Below are 20,684 nucleotides of genomic sequence, written 5' to 3' on the forward strand. Positions count from 1 at the left end.
TACATCATATTGCAATGGACAATGACCAGCATTTTGAATACAATTACATTAATTGTTATTAATCTCATTGGTGTAGCTATAAGATCAGTACATTTATTTTCTTGTGAAATTCTTATGTTGATTTTAAGTGGCTAATAGTAAGATTAGTAAAATATCTAATACGAAACAACTTTATTAAATATATAAATTGAACAATAAAAAAAGGGCAAATGAGTTTAATGGAAATAATTATTGACAAATGAAGTAGAAGTTCTTTTGTTTTTCTCTTTTGTGCTTTACTACAATCACCTGGTATATTTATTGGATACAAACCAGTTATTAAGCTTAACCATCTAATCAGAGAGCCATTTACACCCATGACGCCAGGTGAAAGCTATTAACTTTAATTAACAAGCTGGAAGGACAAAGAGGTGATCTACGTCACTAGGTAATTGATCTGGCTCTGATTGGAGGGCGTGCTGCTCTGCTCCGCGCCGTCAGCAGGTGGCGCGCGGACACACAACGCAGCCGCAGTGTGTTCTGATGATAAATGACTCAATTATCACTGCTGCGCCCTCCTCTCTGATACGACACGCCCAGTTATGCTGCGTGTGTCAAACCTTTTATTTTGGTAATAGCACATGGCACCGCGAGCTCATCCCAGTGATACCACTGCGCGCGCAACTACAGGTGGTGTTTCGTCGGTGCCACCTTAACTTCTGAAACAAAAGAAGAGAGACACAAGGGACTATCACCGCTTCAGTGCTCCCACATTGACGGAGGAAACTCAAAAAGCTGCTTTCTGCTTTGTTTGGTCAGCATTTTGGAAGCGGTTGTGCTTTCAGTCTGAGGTGAACTGGGACCTGCTTTCTGCTGGGTGTGTGTGAAGTGTTTTGTCGAGAAGCGCGCCGCGATTTAACAGGTGGAGAAGGCACCTCAAATCACTGCACTCACCTTGGTAAGTACTGCAGGGTTACTTAAAAGCGTCTTAACTAACTGAAGAAGTGGATTTGATATGTGATGCAACTGGGTTAAACGCTTGTCTGTTGGGAGTGCTGATTTAAGGCTAATTTTCGCACCTTTTTTCTCAATACTTATGACATTGTTAACGTATGTTCAAGTTTTTTTATGGCCGTAGTTTGATTTTTAAAGTGTGGTTTATTTTTGTCTTTCTGTTCAAAAAGTGTCCCAACCTCACATAATGCAGTGACTCTTTGCTAAAGTATGATTGATGCCCGCACTTGTGTGTGTGTGTGTGCAGTACCCACATGTGCGCTGTTTTGGCTAATGATGCATGTTAAGTGAACACTGAGTCAGTCTTGCTGACTAGAACAACTGTAGCCCACACAGCGCTAGTTTCCAGCACCTACTGTAGACCTTCCACTGTGTTAATGCATCTGTATTCAGAAGAGCAGGGAAGCTTCTTTTTTTGCACATTAGGCAGTCCGTGGGATTTGTGGAGGGGCTAGACCAGGTGCAACCTCAGGAATCCTGAACTCAGTATTTCTGTCAAATTAGTTAAACTGGTGAAGCTGTAATCTTCTCTCTACTTCTCTTAAAATGGTCTGAGGGGGATGACTCTGCATTAGCTAGGTCCACTTTAGTTTAAGTTCAATTCCCTCTCTTTCCTTAAAAGTGTCTAGACATTACTGTTCCTCCAGTTCACTTAATCAAATGTTCAGAGATAAATAGATCTGGCTTGTGAGCTCAGCCGGTGGTAAAGTACTTTGAGGTGAGATGAAACTTCATATTCCCAAACTGTATACCTTCCCCTTTTGGGGTTTTGTGACTTATCTTTCATTTGCATGCTCTTCATAAAACCTCTTCTCACTTTTTGTTTTGAGTGAACACTGTGCTGTTACTCAGGATAGAGCTAAAGCCATCCAGGAAGCAAAAACAGACCACTGTAATTTTGGATAGAGCAAAGCAGTGGCTTTTCAAGAAAACAGGGAAAACTCGTTACCTTCTGCTGTAGCTCAGGGAAAGAATGTGTTTTTTGTTTTACAATTGTGTTGAGGTTTTAACTGAAGCAAAGCACAGTTTAGACTTCTTTTTTAGTGTTGCTAATTACTACTGTGGTGTGTTTTTAATTGAGTTCAGCACCTATAACTGGCAGCTTTCCCCTCTGATGAACATAGTCTTGCAGGAAGTTAGTATTATCTGTTGAGTCTAAGTGATGAAAGTATGTGATTTTTACCTTGTGGTTTTCAGTTTTAGCTGCGGTGTCGCAGGAGCTTTCTGATTTGCTCTTTCTTTCATATTACATCACATTTTCTAGAAACCGTTTGTGGGACAGAGGATGTTTCTCACCAAGAATGAAACTTGCCGTTGAATCGACTAACGTTGCATTGTTGCAACAGTGTTTTTAAGATGCGTGCATATAATGAACAGAGCGGTGGTTGGTGTGTCTTTGGAAAGGAGGGCCTAATGGTGCATGCAGAGGATGTGGTGAAACGGCGTGATTGCTGAGCAGCAGAGTGTGGAACCTGTTGAGTGTGACCGGCAGTAACATGATCTCCAGATGATGATGATTCAGAGGGAGATAAGTGGAGCCACTACCACAGTGTCCTTGTCTTGTCACAAAGCATACTTCACAGTAGACGCAATCCGGTCCACTGTAGCAGTGCTGCAGCAAAGTTGTAAAGGGATGATGGGTAATATTATAAATAGTCTTTTTGTATTTCAGAAGATACGATTATGTAACCGTTCAAAGATTATGTTTCAGCATGAAACTCTACAGGAGTGTGCAGACTTAAAAGCGTTGTCCCTGAAAAGGGATAGGCTAACTAACAAAAAGGACAGGTATGGCTCAGTGTGTAATTATTTTGATGACACATGTACTATTATCAATATATATAACGATGCAGAAACTCAACCAACACCCTTTTTGACATTTGTTGATGTTTTCTCATCTCCCTAGTGACTGCTATATTTGACCGAATGGGTGTGATTTTGGAGAATGCCCAGAATGTTATTCCACTCTTCAGTCCAGGGAGAGGCTGGCTATTGCATTCCTTTCCTTTTTAATTCAGTGGGTGGGTGTGTGTCCAGGTAGGTGCCTTTCTGTGTGACACACAGGGTAGAATAAACATCAGACGGCATCACTGACGAAGGTTGTGGAACGTTCACACGGGTGTATGTCCACCAGTGAAAGCCTTGACGCGCGTGATTCATACAGGGAGTATTCCTCCGCAGCCACAGTGGTTAATCTGAGAGTGTGCCATCAAAGTTCAGCCAGAGCTCTCAGTTGGATGTACGGCATCTGCTATCTTCATCAGCCATTCTTTCAGTATTAGCATGTTGCTTGAGCCAGTGCTTGTTCATTTCAATCCAGTGGATTTCTGTCCAAGGAGAAGGAAAACAGTCTCAGCTAAAAACTCTGATGATTCAGGAAGGAGGTGAAGAGTTGACGTAGGTGGCCAGGTTTGGCTGCCAGACATTTTATTATACAGCGCTTTAGTCAGCATTACAAAGTTTATCTAATGCCGTTCAGCTTTCATGAATATTTGATTTCCCCCACAGAACATGTGGTAGCAATGGGTTTTTCCAAATGTTACATTCCTTGGAATGGGTGAGGTGTTAATTCTTAGGATTAACTTTACTAAACATAATGGTTTCCTGCCATGCACATATTTATTCTTTCCTTTTTTTTAATTGCAATTTCTCACTTTTAAATAACTGTCAACATGACAATGGTTGCCATCACTGTGTTGTGGGGACATGCCAATCAAAGTTAATTACTCATCGGCTGTGAGTCATCATCAGTTTTTGCCGCGCTCCAGTAAATTATAGACAGTTTCAGACTCGTTAGCAGGTTTCACTCATTCCACCGAAACTACCCGCAACTGCATGTTATGGGTATTTTATGTGACGTAAACATGCTAAATTGAAGACTGCACATCAGTTAGGTGTTATTGTGTGTCTAGGAGGCTCAGCTTAAATTACACTCAGGTTACACCAAGGCTGTAGCACGCACCTTTCCTAATTTCTAGTCAAAGACAAAAATACCTGCAATACTGCTGCAGTTACACTCGTACTGTATGCAGCTAACACAAGGCACCATGACAGAAACATCTTCTAAACGTATACATTACATATATATTTTAATCTAAGAGTAATCAGCAAACCGTTTAATCTTAATTTGACAGGTCAAAAATAGTATTAAATATTTGTTTTAGCTTTGCCAATCCAATAAATTTCTCTGATTCTGACACAATGGTGTCCTTTTAGTTCTCACCATGTGCACGTAATCTATTATTGAAAACAGTTTGCAAAGTAAACCCTTGAGGCTCTCTGCATGTTGGAGCAATGAGCCTCGAATCCAACATTCAGAAAGGCCTGTTTTCCCCCTTCATACCTCAACTATCTCTTTGGCTTGTAGCTACAATCTCTCATAGATAACATGTTAGTTCTTTAGATGCGTGTAAAGCTCTTCATTAAAACATAGTGATCACATATTTGTAGGTTTAGCTGCTCTTTAAGGCAGAGTATCCCTCTGCTGAGGTCAGTGGCAACATGGCGGCCTTTAGATCTGAAGTATCCACTGCTCACCTGGCAGAAATGCTTTGAGATTAATAGACTAAATTGTTTCAGAGCTACAAATGAGTAGAAACACTTCTGGTAATACATTTCAACAGCACAGCCTTTTTATAGCCTCCATAATTACTATAACGTTGACTCAAATTTAACAATCTGAGTGATTCATTGTGCTGTCATATTAGACTACATTTACTTTTAGCTGTGTGTACAGATGTTAAACTCATAACCTGTCCATGAAACTTAAACTTGCTGTTTGTTGGTATGTAGGAATGAAGGTTAGTCGTAAACGTGTCCATTGTTTTAATCGGAAGTGAGCATTTCACTTCGCCTATAGTACCAGTTTCCATTCTCCTCATGACTAGAATTCTTCTCATTGTGCAAAAGCAGCCAGATGTCACCAGAACAGAATTCACCTTTTTTACGTGTATTTGCAGGTTTCATCAAACCGTGTTGGCACGTTGTTTAATTCAAGCAGCAGTGCTGTCTTAAAACCTCATCAGTGGCCAATTAAGCAAAGCCCATGAGTGTGCCACTTATCCTGAACCACTACTGTGTGTTGTTTTTCTTCTCCGCTGACTGTCCGCTCTGCCGCATACTTTCACCATCCTTTCACTTTGACATTATCCACCATTAGCGCTTTTATAATGCGAACAGTGAACGTTTACGCAGAGAATTAGCAGGGTGCTCTGTTGATAATGGCCACTTTCAGCTCATGGTACTAATTGACACACCCAGAGGCTGGGAAACTTTGGGGCGGCTTCTCCCTGTCATTATCACAACTTCACTTATTTCTGAAGGCCACAGCAATTAAGAGACCCTAATGATGGTGAGCCCAGTAACCCTGCTAATTGGCGCAGACTGTTAATGATTTACTGGGTCTACTCTGCGTGTCCCACTTGTGGAATGTGCAGCTGATGAAATGGGCCAGTGTTCGGAGGGATTTAGGGGAGTAGCGTAGCTGATCCGTGATCCACTTTATACTTGGGTCTGGGATATCCAGAACCTTTGCTAATAATCAGATACCGATTTTTATTTTTTTGCCGAAGGACATATCAGTTAGTCAACTAATCGTTGCAGCAGTAGTAACCATTACCAAATTCTGCTAAATGTTTTTAAGCCCCACATGGACATTTTATTCATGGAAACAATAATGATGATTATGGTGATAATAATAAATATTATGCCAAAAGGTCCAAGTGGAGTTTGTCTTGATGGCATTGTGTGTCTGTAGAAAGCAACAGTTGACTATTAGCTGCAAGTTCTGCATTTACTTTCAGAGGTTGATGCAAGAAGCTTTGTTTGTTGTGGGTTAAGCAGCAGATGATTTAAAGTAGTTGGGGTGTAGACACTTGTTTTTAAGAGGGGCAGTCTATACTTAAAATAGCTTATGTCATTGTCTAAGCGTGCACCTATACATTACTTGTTACACTAATGTTTTCATCTAAAATATGCACATTTTCTCAGTGAGCCGAGTTTCAGACGCAGACACAGCATCGTGCGTGCGTGCGTGCGTGCGTGCGTGTGTGTGTGTGTGTGTGTGTTTGCCTTGTGCAGGTGTCGATGTGTTTATGAACCTGTAAGTGCTCATCCCATCATCACTGTACGCCACAGAGCTCTGGTGTCTCCACACACAGTCCTACAACAGACGACCTACAGCTGTGAGCAGAGTCTGAGTAAACCTGCAATTAAATCACAGGTTATCTTCCAGTCAAAAAGCCTTATTATTATTATTATTATTATTATGCTTTTAAAGTGATTCTGCTCCATTTATAACCCACTGATTGTTATAGAAGATAGTGTAAATGTTACCGGTAAGTTTAGTTATTCCCAAAACGGTTAAAGGGTTATTTATTTATTGCCAACTTCAGTGTCATGTTTTGTAACTCCATCTAATTACCCTTCTGTACCTTGCCATTCCTGTCAACGGTGTTCACACTGATGGTACTCGATGTGGATTTGTATTTGTTTTGTTGGTAGGAATGCGCAGACGCATGAAGGTAGTCTGTCATTAAGCAGTTAGCATCAAGCAACACGAAGCTGAATAGCCAATAATCCTTTCCAGGGTTAACAGAGAGCCTCACTTTCAGCACACAGTATTTACACGTATGGATCCTCCTTCTTGCACATCTACACAGTTAAGCATATGCAGAAGGTTTTACTGACTGCTGAAGAAACACTAGATGCCACAGACGGTAGCGCACAACAGTCATCACCAATTATGATTTACCAGTAATTAAAGATTTACATTTGTAGGATCTGTTACTTGCTTATCTTTTCATGTAGGATTTGTGATGGAGTTAAGTAATTACCAAAAGTGTAACCGAATCTTGAGCCTTAACACAAACCCAAAATATTGTTCAGATGAAGTGATTTGTCCCGTATGGGAAAGCAAAAAGGCCCGTGGATGATTTGTTCTTCCTTAATATTGCATTATGCCATTCCAGAAGAATCTGTCTACAAGAGAATAGATCAATGAAAACTCCTCACATGGTTTCACTATACATTGGCGTCTCTTGTGATTTGATTTTAGGAACTAGATTTACAGTTTCAGATTGACAAATACACAACAGACTTTGTGGAAAGCAAACAAATTTATATATTATACTATACTGCCCATTCTTATAAACAAGTCTTAAAAGGCTACCATACTATATTATATCATACTACTCCACTGTATACTATACGTATACAGTGGACACATGTAAAATGTAAGCTGCTCGTGTGCTTGCACGACTTTTAATTGTTTCCCTTGTCCTGAAAGAGCATTTGGATTTGATGAAACACTTGGGCTTTGCAGGCACTTCAGCAATGTTAGTCATGTGTCTTTGGTTTCAGATTCTTCCAATTCCTATTTGATGTAGTTACACAATCCTTGTCAAGGGGACTTAGGACCGTGGAAGCGAAGTGTTGCTGCAGATGAAAGGCAGCTTATACAAACAATGTTTTATATCTTCACCTGTTGATCTAATATTATGCCTGGCCAGCAGAAATGCGTGACTCTGATGAAAACATTCAGCTGTGCAAATGTTTATCACCCACATGTTACTGACACTCAATCTCATGCTAACTGTGTTTCCTTTTTCTTTTTTCTTTTTTTTCTCAGGGTTTTGTCCACCTGAACACTAAATGGCGCTGACGGTGAACCTTATTGGTCCTTCACCATGGGGCTTCAGAATATTGGGAGGAAGGGACTTCAAGAAGGCCATAACTGTATCAAAGGTACTCGTCAACAGCCGCCCTGTTGCTGAACCTCGTCACACCTTATCAAACCATATCCTCTGTTTTTGTCAAAACCCAGACTGTAATGGCATGTCACGCAAAGTCCACTTCCTCCTCACTACGTCGCTTTTCTTGTCTTTGTTTGTGTGCTGCTTCGTACCTATTTCCTTGACTACTGAGCCCGTTAGAATAGAATGGAAGTAGATTACATTAGAAGGAAACCACTGATTACAGTTACAGTGGAAGTTGAGGTGGGAGGTGAGGGGTTCCTGATTGCAGTCTGTGACTGTGGGTTTGTGCTTTTTTTTTGCTAACTCGCCTGCATTAAGCACGTGCATCAGTAAATTCACTGTTATAAAAGGGGAAGATGGAATAAAATTAGTGGGGATGTTACTACTGTAAGCAGGAGGCACACCATAAACAACACCAGGAAACCTTCTGCATACCAGAGACACCCAGTTCAGCCCACTGCACATTCTTGTCCAACATCACCACCTCAGCCTGTTGTTTTCCAGTTAAAGTTCCCCAGTAGCTCCTCATACCATCAAGGATGAATTATGGCAAGGCACCAGTGCTTCTCACAGACTTTGACTTCAAAAGCATTTATTTTTTGCCCTCTCTTGACCATTATTGCTAGAAAAACAGGCCTGATTTAGTTACTGCTAACCAGTAAACAACAGCAGCATGTTTGCTTGTCTCAAATATCATACGGGTGAAGTGACATGAATTCCTGCTGAGAGGGAAACTTCATCATTTGAAATTGGTTTGCAAAGCCCAGTTTGAGAAACACTTGTCTCACCCCACCCTGCCGTTAAGCAGCCACAGGATTGGACCATCTGAAGTGGTTTGCACTTGGCATAGTGACGACATGGATGTCCTCTTTTATTCCTGTTGGCCTGAAAGATAGCTTTCCCCCGTTTCACTTGGGCACCGATCCTGGAAAAGAACCCCCAACTGCTCTTAGTTTATGTGAAACCAGGCGTGTCATGATCAGAAAAGGCACGCAATATTGTAGGTCACCACAGCAACGCTTAATTGCCTCTCGAGTAGGCCCACAGACATGTCACCCCTGCCCTCTTATGTTGCTACACTGATGAACAGCCTGTAAAATGGCAGTCTATTTGCATCCATTTTTTCTGAGCTGTAAGAATGAGTCTTTCATCTTCTGATTGGCTTCTTTTATTTGTTTTGTTTTGCATTCTTTGTTTTATTGCCTCTCTCTGTTTTTAACTGAAGCGAGCACTGTTGTACAGCGAATGTCATACTTCTCTAAAGTTTAAGCAGCTGCAGCATCAGCCTCCTTATGTCGCCTTTTTGTTTTAGTAAGCCTGTGTGTTTTGATGTGTATTCCCGGAACACAGGAACCAAGCTGAAAGTGGCGGCTTGGACATTATGTTTCGGCCCATTAGTGTGGAATTCCCTCTGATGTGGTGCTATAGCATTGGCTTTGACATGCGCTGAGGCTGGTTGCAAAGGTCAGGCCCAGTCAAACCATCAAGTAGTGTCAGACTAATGACTTCTCCCCCAGGGTGTCATGAATCTGTCCACTGTTCCCTGGCACTGCCTCGTTCCATGTGTGTGAAACAATGTGGCATCTGTTGGTATTTACTATGAGTGTTATAGAAAGCAACGGTTGGATTAGGAGTGTGCAAAAGTGTGAAGCAATGCATCAACACCTTTTCTCATTTACTCATTTGTTAATGCTGTGTCAGTCACTGACAAATTGTCCACACAGCCCTAAGATACCGAGCTGTCTATGCTTTCCAGATGGATAGCATCTATCCATAAAGTGTTATGTTTAAAGACCTAACTGGAGCTCATTCTTCCTTTCAACAGGTCAACGGGGGCAGCAAGGCAGAGCAGGCAGACCTGCAACCTGGTGACATTATCTTGGAGATCAACGGGGAAAACACGGCTGACATGCTGAACGTGGAGGCCCAGAACAAGATCAAGAACTCAAAGACTCAGCTGCAGCTGGGGGTGAAGAGGTACACTGACATGCATATCTGCTAGAGAAAACAAATATTCCTGCTACCATGACTTGTAGTTTATATATGTAGTTTTTATATTTATTTTATAATGATGGATTTGTTAACATAAAGTACATACAATACAGTGCCTGGCAACCTTCTGCAGCATAGTTTCCATATGAATATCCCTTATATTCTGCGTTTGTCCCAAGACCACAGTTGCTTCAGCTTCCATCTTTCTTTATGCTGTTTTTAACTTTATTATGCAGGCACTGTACAAACAAAAACAAGTGATTATAATCAAGGGAAATACCAGCATGTACGAGAGCCACCGCGTTCCCTTCTCTGGTCCTTCTTAATAAACCCTGTTTTGAGATTTTCCAAGACCTTGTTTGGATGACGGGGAGTTGGCTACTAAAAAGGTTTTCCTTTGAGCCGGGACTACTCCTGGCTGGCATTTTGATTAAAGGTCCTCCCTAAATTCTAATTTCTTGTCACTGTTGCCCTCGTCACTCTTTGTCTTTCTCTCTTCACACACACACACACACAAACACTCGCGCACACTCTAACGCACGTGTGCTTTCACATACTTCCTCCTTGGATGTCCCACGTCCATGTGAGTGAATTTTTCCCTGCTGACCTCATGTCTCCCACCAAGCCAGAAACAACACCATTTCTCCTTGCCGCCGAGGACAATGCCACTATGTAGTTCTGCCATGTCTTTAATCCCACTCTGTTAACGTTCAGTGGTTTCAGCACTAAGACTCTTATGTACCTCACAGTCTCCTGTCTTAATAACCCTCATCAAGCATTCTACCTATTTGAAGTGCATTCAGACAAGCTCTCAAGAGGTCTGTAATTGAGTAGCACAAATCTGTAATGTTTGATTTGCCATTTGCGTAGTTGAGTGCTCCCTTTCTTTCCCAGCTCAACATCTGGTTGGCAGTTGATTCTCATCAAACCAGCAGTGATGTGGGTAGTGGCCGTCATAACACAGATGGTGGTGCCCACTGGAGAAGCTAGCATCGGCTCATCCTCAGTGTTTTTAGCGTGTCTACTGCTGTATACAAAGGCAGTGGTTTATTATTGATGCATCCAACGACATGTTCATCCCAGACTTTGCTAACGGGGTTATTTTTGCATAACAAAGCAACCACACCATCACTGTCTTGTCATTGACCCTTTGTTCGCAGCTACTTGTTTGGACCTCATTGTTCGTTGATGCCTTGTGGATGATGTCACGTTGACCAAAGCATTTGTCACTCTGTGATCCTGTTACTCTCTCTAAAGGAGTTGGAACATCTCGTGTGTATAGCTTTTCCACACAGCTATGCTGCAGTACAATAGTTTCCTCTTTGATACTTAGATTGTGTGTCTCCACCAGCTAGCACGAGTCTCCTCATTTGATCAAGACTCAGAACATTTACTTCGAAAGTAACTAAAGAAAGTACAAAAGATTCTACATGTCGTAGCAGAGTACCAAAAACTACGAAAGTTGGCATCAAATTTCAGGTTGTGGTGATTGAAGCTCAATGTAGGAAGCTCTGGCCATTGTCACCTTGGCTGTGATGACACTGCCTAACGGTGCATTGTCTGTTTAGCTGAGGAAGGCCCTGGAAAACGCAGCAGAGCAGACGGCTAATGGCTAGCAACCTGCAAAGCCATCCATCAGTCACTAAAAGCCGCCCCGGCCATAATTATGTATAACTTTAACTTTAAGCTTTAATATCTGTCTGTTTAATGTCTTTTTTTCTTTTTTTACGGGTGAGTTGTTTAAAAATGTATCCTCCTGTACAGTTGTCATGAAAGGAAAAATTGGCTATAGAGACCTAAACTGTTTTTTTTGTTTTGTTAAGTCTATAAATGTGTTTATTTCTGCTGTGAAGTTGGGGATTGACTTGATTTTGGAGCCAGCCTCAAGTGGCCTTTTGAGGAACTGCAGTTTTTGGCTTCATTTTTCAGCACCAGAGGTTGCTGCTTGGTTAGGTTTTGAGAACTTTGGCTTATTTTCTCAACCATTTTTCTAACAATATCAAGCCCTATAGCAGTGGCTTAATATTCCAGTTGTCAGAATGGAGAGGCATTCTTACAATGCACATCATCATGTTTGAAGAATCTGCCTCAGGCAGGTTAACTCCAGGTCTCCTTGATGACAGCTGTGCACGGCCCATTTCAGCAAAGGGTTTGAAGTCAGTTTGGCATCTCTGTGGAATAAATTCACAATTCACAATTCTTCTTTAATGGATAACCAGAGGTCATCGACTATAGACTAGACCCTGATCTTATCTTTGAACTAAATAAAAATAAAGACCATGACTTCCTCTGTACGTGGTAGAAAGTGGAAGTTTAAGCACAATGTGGGGATTTTACAGCTGTGCAGTTCCAAATTCAAAGCAATGAATTTTCATGCAGGCCACATTAATCTCTCTCCTACGGGAAAAAATGTCTTATGGCTGCTGTATCAGTTTTTGTCTTCTTGCCATCGCTCTCGTACACAGTATGTGGAGCCCAGCCCACGAGAGGTGTGTTTCTGGGTGATTTACCACAGGCATCCAGGCCTTCCTGTGTGCCTCATTACCCCGGGCTCAACCAAAAGCCTCTGGCCCTGCAGCCAGGGGGGCACTGTGTGTTTGCATTGGCGCTTACACTGCCCATATTTTCCCCTCCAAATTCAAAGATGGAATTGCCTACAGTGTTTTCTATTTAAGAAAGTAAAACAAAAGTCACTTGTTGGAAAGACGAGATGCATTAATATTTCCTAAAGGGGGACAGAGTCCCTAAGATTCATAGGAACATTCTCATGGATGCTTGCCAGGACATTAGCAAAAGAGATGTCTGTTTTCTTTTATTTTCTTTAGTCATTATCTTTTTCTTAAGTCATTATTTTTCTTGAAAGTTCTTAAACATGACTAACTTTCGAGTGCATGAGCTTGTCCAGAGTGTCATTGAGAACAATCTTAAATATCTTGCTTATTTATTTAACATGAACTTCTACTATTGATGAGATCAGACTTTAAATCACATGCTACATAGATGGAGAATTCCTTTTTTGGTGTGGAGATTGTCAGTGTTGACAGTCCAATTGATCCGTGGTTTTATTTTTTTAAGACCTGAACCTCCCAGCTCTGGACAGACCAACGGCATCAGCACCCCTGAGCAGCTCACCGGACGCTTTCAGGTCAGTGCTGCAGCTCCACTGGAGCTTTAATCTGTCAACACTTTGTCTTGATTACTTGACACCAAATGGAAAGTTAATGTCCATAACAGTATTCTTCATATCTTTCTTTAACTACAACTTTGCTCACAAGTGCCTGTTTTATTTGGATAATGTGTTGTTTTGACTTGAGGCTATGCTTCTTGATTTCTTCTAACACATGCATGACACATCTGTTTATAACATATGTTTCTATTTCACTGTCCTCAAGATGGAAGCAATACTTTTGTAGTGATTTAGTACTTGTTCTTGTGTTTTATTGAGAAGTCCCAAAGCAAGACCTACAATACATGGTGATACTTAGAACAACATCTCTAGCTGTGTTTGAGGAAACCTTTACTTGTGTGTTGTGATATTCTCACACGTGTCCATTGTTCTTCTCACTTAAGCCTGTTTACTATGTGCATTAGAAAAGATCAAGTTACGTTCAACAGATGCTAATGTAATAACATTCCTGTGATGTTTTGTAGGAGGCGGTAATAGTGAGTAGAGATGAGAATCAGAACTACAGAGAGTACACAATCTCCAGCCCTGCGTCTCTGTCCCCCGGACCTTATTCACCAGATCCTTTTGGAAGCCCCGACGGGAAGAGGGAGCTGCTGACACCGACCATCAACAAGAGGTAACTCGCTTGACCCGCTGGTGTGGAAAATCAGATCAAACACGCAGATTACATTTGGGTTTTATAAGTCACTAATTGGCTACAATGCATATCTGATGACAAGGAGGGTTTTAAAACGGATGCCGACCGCCTCCTGTAAGGAAGAATCCACTCTGGACCACAAAGTTTGGAATTTATAGGAAAGAAATGCTTAAGAAAACCCATTATTGTAACTTAAAAATAAGCTTTGTTGTAGCATTTGGAGTTGTTGACCATGTACTGAAACCTCAGCCAGCTTGTCCCCTCCTGCACTGTTACCGTGCTCACCAGTGTTGTAACAAAAGCAAAGGATTATACTGTCTGAAGTTGCACACGTGTCATCTGGTTACTTGTAAACAGTTCGGACTGTCAGCTGAAAGATTAGATTAAATTGCATGAGCAAGGTCTAAGATAAAGTCTTGCGTCATTTCAAGCTCGAAAATTTCCGATGGGCAGCTGAGTTGTGTTTTCAGAAACCTGTCCATTCACTTCTTCAATAGGCTTGTAAACAAAACAAAAGGTTGCAACAGGTGCTCTCTTGACTCCACAACAGGCCCAGAGTCAATAGGTATGGGAATAACGGACAGAAAGTGGAGCCATGTGATTGTACTGTGACAAAGAATATGCACAGGATATCACATTCCACCGTTTGCATTCACTTTAACAAAAGGCAGAATGTCGAACGTTCACCGCGCTCCCTCTCAGTGCACGGTCGTTTGTTGACTCTCCAGGACTCTTTTTGTAGGTCATAGTTAAAACTCCCATTTTCTTCCTCGTCCAGACTGATGACTCTTCCTGTCCTGCTCGCACTTCATTTCAATATTGTCATTAATATAAATAGAACTCTTAGTAATATTATATTCTTCTTTCATCTTCATCTACCATTTTTAACACATAATTACAATAACTGTGCAGTACATTTCAAAATAAACAAGTTTACTGTTACATCAAATTGGAATTTGTACAGATCTTCATGGGAAACATGCAGTACTATGATTATAGTTAAAGACAAAAGGTAAAAACATACTGTCATGGAGGATTGTATCCATATTGCCATATATTAATGTCTATTGTGAATATACCACATTTGGAAAACCATAAAAAAAAAAGATATTAGATGAAATAAGCAGACAAATTAAAGAAATATACAAATCTAATATTTCAATTAGTCATGGTAATTGATTTTTCAAAATGATTCACACTAGCCAAATGCATCCAGAGATATTTAAGAATAACTACTGTTTGTCTGTCTCATGGTATACTGTTTATTGTGATATTGCTTATATCAAAATCCTACACGTATGGTTGACTCTGTTGTCTTTTATGTTATAGTGTCCAACTGCGTCCATGGTCTCCAGAGGAGAAGAGTCACAGGCTGTCCAGACCGCTGTCACAGGTTGGTTTGTTTTATTTAAACCAGTCAAAACTATTTATTTATCCATTTATTTCTCTGTAAGAGCTGTTTTTGGCACAAACGTTCATCTTTCTGAGATGATTCAGTCCAAGATTTGTTGAGTCAATGATTTCCAGCTATAAAACTTCTTTAATTAAATGTGAACAATTGGTTCTTAGTGAGCGTTTCTCCATCCAGAAACAAGAGAGAGTTTATTGTGTTTGAGCCTTTTTACTGTCACTGCTGTAAAAAAGTTTTCTACTTAACATTTTAGATGAGATGATGATGATGGGATGATTGTCTAAGTATCATGGCTCTACAGGTTTGGATTTAGTAGTACAATAATACTGCACACATGCATGCATGTTGTAATGTTGCCAATCATCTGTAGCTGAAGTTTTAGGCTGCAGTTCATTTGCTCAGTGTAGCTGAAGGCTCTTGTCCTCTTGTCTGTAGATCCCCGTGCATTTATGTTGACTGCACTGTCGCAGTCTGCAGGAATAACATTTTAATTCTCAGCCTTTCCTCTTGAATTGTTACACTCTGATGCCACAACAGATGCCCTATAAAGAGTTATGTGGACTCCAGTGTACTGGCCATGGACATCACAGTAAAGGCAGGATACGGAGAGGGTTTGACCTTTTTTATAGCAGGGAGTGTATGAACTACAAAGGTCATTGTAAATATCTGACATTTAAGCTGTACAACATTCTGCAGCCGTTTCATTCACAGGCTGCTCCAAGGAAATATTACCTTCTGTCAAAACAATGGACTTAACCTTTGTCTAAATGGAGACTCATTAGTCTTAGTAAGCGGTACATTATGAGAAGTGGTCAAATACAGACTTGGGGTTATCATAAGACTGCAGCTAAACTATGCTGTGCTTATTCATTCTAGCAACAAAGCCAAGAAGGGCGACTAGGGCGCCTGAGTTAAAGGGAGAAAATGTTGTGGGAAAGTTCATCTTGTGCTATTTCAGCTATGTCTACATGCTTAACCTCAAGCATGGATCCCACTGATGGAACATGTGAGATGACAGAGCAGGAAAAAGGCTTACAAGACCTTTTGTAATGGCTCAAGGAATTCCAGCCATTTTTATAACTCTGCATATTTATCCAACTTTATGTAATGTCCAGAGGTTTGAACTTAAAAACATTTGAGCATTCCTTCTAAGAGGCCGCTGGCTGAGAAGGTCCATTTTGAAATCTCTCTTCGAGTTTGGGATTCTTTGTGTTGTTTGCATGTTAAATGGGATTCGGATGCACATGTTACTCACAGCGGTGTCCACCCGCTGAGACTGGTGGCTTGCGTCAGAGTACTTTTGATCTCTTTCACACTGGGAGAATGATGAACTAGTCTAGCCATGATGTAACTGGGGTCCAAGTGGTGCTCTCGAGGATGCCGTCATTGCTTTTTGTAAAACATTGTAACCAGTCTTTATCGAAATAATAAAATGCTTCTATCATTCATGACTTCCATGCAATCTTGTCCCAGCTAAATGTAGTCTTTAGGAATGCAAGACTGAGTCCCTCCTAATAACTAATTTGATGTGACTGCAAAGCCACACAGCATGTTGTCTCTTAAGTTGTTTTAGGGCAGGGAGAGGGTGCAGGAGGTCTGTGTGTGCAGACATCATTTAGCTCTCTTACTGGCTCGCTGTTTAGGCAGATTCAGCTGACGTGAGTATGATATGTGATGTTAATCTTCAGGCAGACGTTATGCTGGACTGGAGATGATAAAGTACGTCTAGTGTCGAGTCCTTGCACTTGGCAGTGAATTTGCTTTTCTGTGTCATCGATCTCCTTGACTGAAAAGTAATTATATATTTAAAAAAAAAAAAACTTAAAATTCCAGTTGTAAGTTTTGGAGCTTGGAAGTACACCAAAATGACACATGTAGATCAGTATACTTGTTGCAAAGAGTACTACTCCGCCTGTGAAAACGGTTGTATAATACTTTCTGTGGTTCTGTAGGGAGCTTTTTAAAGTCTGATTATGTCATTCAAGGTTATTTTGAATTAGGCTTAAGCCTTCAAATTCTACAGGAAGTTTAAGTTAAAAACTTGGGGATTGAGTTTAATTAACATGAGTATTTACCAGGCAGAGAGGTTTAACTAAAGAGTTGAGTTGCATGTCTGTGTTTTTGGAGCTTAACCCATACTAGGGTCTGAAACTCAGGATATCTCAGCCTCTGCTACTTGACTTGAAAATTCTGATTATTATTTAAATCTGTCTCTTGTGAACCCCCAAACCTAAATATAAATGTAGCTAAAACAGTAGTTTAACTAAGACTTTCAGTTAAACTACAGTGTTTAGTTCAAATACTCGTGCTCAATTGAGCTTACTGAAATTACATTTTTAGATTTATTAGTGTATTTCTCACTAAAGGTATTGTAAGCCTCAGTTAAATATGGATGCTGATGTTCTCAGCATCTATCCAAAACCACATTATAAAACCCACTGTGGATTTATAGTGAGGCTGCGGCCAGCAAACCACGATGGAGCAAACTTCCGTAATGCCTAACCAAAAAACACATTAGGAGCTGTGTTGTGGCTGAGGCTCCATCGGCGAGTCCTTAAGAATGAGCGGGTTCCGTCCGGACGGCATCGCATGTTTGTGGTATTTATGGAGACGCCCGTTCTCCATATTTCCTTACCATTTTTAAATTCAACCCTTTTTCTCTAATTTGTCTGGTGCTGGAATGTGTAATGTCTCGTATCCTCTGGGAGACGTTACATTCCTTCTATCTCCCTCTAATCCAATATCAACTTGGCCTTTTTCTTTTACTGTTTTTTCAGTATGCTTGAATTAATATCAAGCTACATGTTTTGAGAAGACTGCAATTTGAGATGTTTAAATTCTGCTTTGTCCACCCTTTCTTATTTCTTCTGGTCTTAAAGCTGATCTGCTGTCTATGCCTGACAGCTTCAGTGTTTACCATCATCCAACCTAGTGGATGAGAGTTTTGGGTTTTGGCTGACCCCTTCCTCCAAGGGATGTCTACCCTGGTTTTAAAGTGGTGACGAGCCTCCCGCCGCAGTGCTGTGATTAGTGAGTGGAGCTCTTTCAGAGCGCTCTGTGGGGAAATGGCTGGGAAGAGGCCTGCCATGGGCACACTGTGCGTTATGCATCTCGGGCTGGCAGGAACACAGTAGCCCAGTGAGCGCTAAGATGCGGAGCCTCCATGACAAGGTCCTCTGTCTTGCCCGAGAGGTGCAGAGTGCTGCTGTATCAGGTGATCAGCCTCTCTGAAAGTCTCCTAAAAGGCTTTTCCACCCTTGTTTTGGCTCCCTGAGTGAGGAGAGTGGTGATGCGCAACGGGATCCCCCATTTTCCAGGGTGTTGGATATCCTGAGAAAAAGCCTGTGTACAATAGTGGCTGTGATGGCAGAGGTTGTGGAAGACTAGTGCTGATTTTTCCTTCGTGTCACAAGGCCTGTCGTTGTGTGATGGGATCTCGGAAGAGACGGGCCTCGCGGTGGAGCGGAGTGGACGCGAGGGAGCCCGCTGTCATTCACATACAGTACTTAAACCATCGCACCACTCTGCATCAGCCCAGAGGCTGCTCAAACACAGCAATGTCTGTTGTGCCTCATCATGGAGTCCAAACTGCCTGCAGCACCACATGTATGATAATATGCAATGATTAAAATTGCACGTTTTAATAATAGTCAGTGCACTTCATGACTTTCATGTACAAAAGCACTTGACTCGACTGCACTTTATCCTCATTGAACATTTTTGGCCTTTTCTAAACATTTTTACCGTGCATGTGTCGTGTCTAAGGGAGTAATTATATATATATATATATATTATTGTAGTGGTTAGTGTGTTTGTTACCTTTTTTTTTGGGTAGTGTTTGGAATAAGGAGAGTGACCTTTTAATCAGTGTGTGGGTTCAAGTCTTTGTTGCAGAAAGCATTCATCCTGCTAAAGTGTCCTGAAGCAGCAGGCCCAAACTACCAGCTTACCCTGACCTCTGAAGAGGAAAAACTAATTCAAAGAACACTGTTGCTTTAAAATGCATTACTATATAGGAGTGTGTTGGCAACAGAAACATTGGCAAGTGAATAAAGCCACTTATCTTTATGATTCTAAAGTGGCATTGATTGAATTGGCCATGATGTGACTGGCTTTATTCATTTACTTTAATATCTTCTTGACCATGACAAAAGGAGCAAAGGTATCCTAGATTCCTGGGAGCCGGGCATGAGATTGTATCTGAACTTGCCTGCCACCGTCATGATTCAGAGCATCTGTTTATATCATCAAGAAATAACCACAACGGGATCTCTGTTGCGATGAGCAGGGCCAAAACCAAACTGCTTTTCATGAGACATGACCCTTCAATGGGCTATTAGGACCGGGCTCCATGTCTGGGTTTGCAGTAGCTGCACTTTGAGGTTCCTGAGGGTTGCCTTAGTGGGCTGCCTGATCCTGTGCTGGGATAGGGTGGTTGCTTTATAAATATCCATCCTAGTGCAGGATGGCCAGCTCCTGCAGGGTGACACCCGTGCAGACCAAGTTTTCCTCTTTATGCTAAATTGGGTGCAGTGACCTTGGCTGTGTGACATGTGTCACTGAGCTCTCTATACAGAGAGGGTAAGTATCCATCCATACGTCCTCTATCCCATACACTTCTCTGTCAACTATTCTCCTGCATGCCAGCGACTGGCTTTGTCCTGCCCTATTCTGGAGGTTGTGGTGGACTGGAGTGCAAAGCTGCGGTCATCGTTTTGGCGCAGAAATGGCAACTTTGCATGCAGGAATAGAACTAAGTTTGTTTTTAAATTGAGTCCAAATGTCATTTTGTATTGCACGCACTGTTTGTTGAAGATTGAAGTTATTATGAAGTCTTAATCTTCTACTGGAGTTGTGATGTAAATGCACCTCACCTATGAGTGGCTTCTCCTCCAGGACTAAATACAGACATGCGTACCTCTTCCTTGACGTTGATTGCTTGGAATGATGTACTATTTCAGGTCCGACATGAGTGAGGCTGCTGTTTGGTTTGGCAGACCGGTGCTGTGCTAAGCAAAGCCAGTTTGGGGGGAGCGGTACTGGCCGTGGCCACGGTGGAGGGATGTTTTCTTCTTCTTCCCTGCACAGTGAGCTCTATGACTGGACAGTGTGAGGCTTTTTCACGTGGACTCGTAGCAGTTAAGCTCGGGGTCCATTGTGGCCGCTGCACGGGCAGCATGCCTCGCCTCATCCCCACTGATTGATCAGCGTGCCTGTTTTTCTTTCCTCTAGAGCGGAAAAGCAAACTGGGGCACTTTTGATTCCTCATGCTTTTCAGGCCCCCGCGCTCACTCATTGGGACACTCGGGGCCCTATGAGTTTTATGGGGAAATGTTGGCCGGGAGAGATGGGCCTTTTTACTAGTTGGTGCTGTTTACGAAGGTGGTTTAGCGGTATGTCAACATTCCAAAAGTTGTTGTCAAGGGAACGACGTGTACAACTGCCTCCTCAGTGTCTTCATGCCAGCAAAAACAGACATGTCAGCATATATTCCCCTACTTTCAAACAACACCTATGTTTTAGGGTGATGGTTACTAAGGCTGCTTTTTCTGGTCATAAATCATAATTGTTAAGCTGGTAAAATGGCACTGAACACCGAAAGAATAACTCTGCTACACTGAGACACAATAAATGCATGTCTTGCTGACATTTTAGATTGATGTTTTAGCTATTCACTGAAATTCCTGAAGAAATGAGCATTATGCTGCA

At 41.6% G+C, this 20,684-nt stretch overlaps 1 protein-coding gene across 1 annotated transcript in view; it reads left to right on the forward strand.

The window, feature by feature from the left end:
- Nucleotides 1-552: 552 nt before the first annotated feature.
- The window catches only part of pdlim2 (PDZ and LIM domain 2 (mystique)), a 34,168-nt gene continuing 14,036 nt past the window's right edge, over nt 553-20,684 (forward strand). The window contains exons 1-6 of the mRNA XM_029440605.1: nt 553-937; nt 7,622-7,737; nt 9,574-9,725; nt 12,816-12,885; nt 13,392-13,543; nt 14,894-14,957. Coding sequence (XP_029296465.1) covers nt 7,645-7,737; nt 9,574-9,725; nt 12,816-12,885; nt 13,392-13,543; nt 14,894-14,957 — 531 coding nt within the window. The 5' untranslated portion in view covers nt 553-937; nt 7,622-7,644. The remainder of the gene's footprint in view (nt 938-7,621; nt 7,738-9,573; nt 9,726-12,815; nt 12,886-13,391; nt 13,544-14,893; nt 14,958-20,684) is intronic.

This window comes from Cottoperca gobio, chromosome 9 (genome assembly GCF_900634415.1).
Source record: "Cottoperca gobio chromosome 9, fCotGob3.1, whole genome shotgun sequence".
NCBI lineage: Eukaryota > Metazoa > Chordata > Actinopteri > Perciformes > Bovichtidae > Cottoperca > Cottoperca gobio.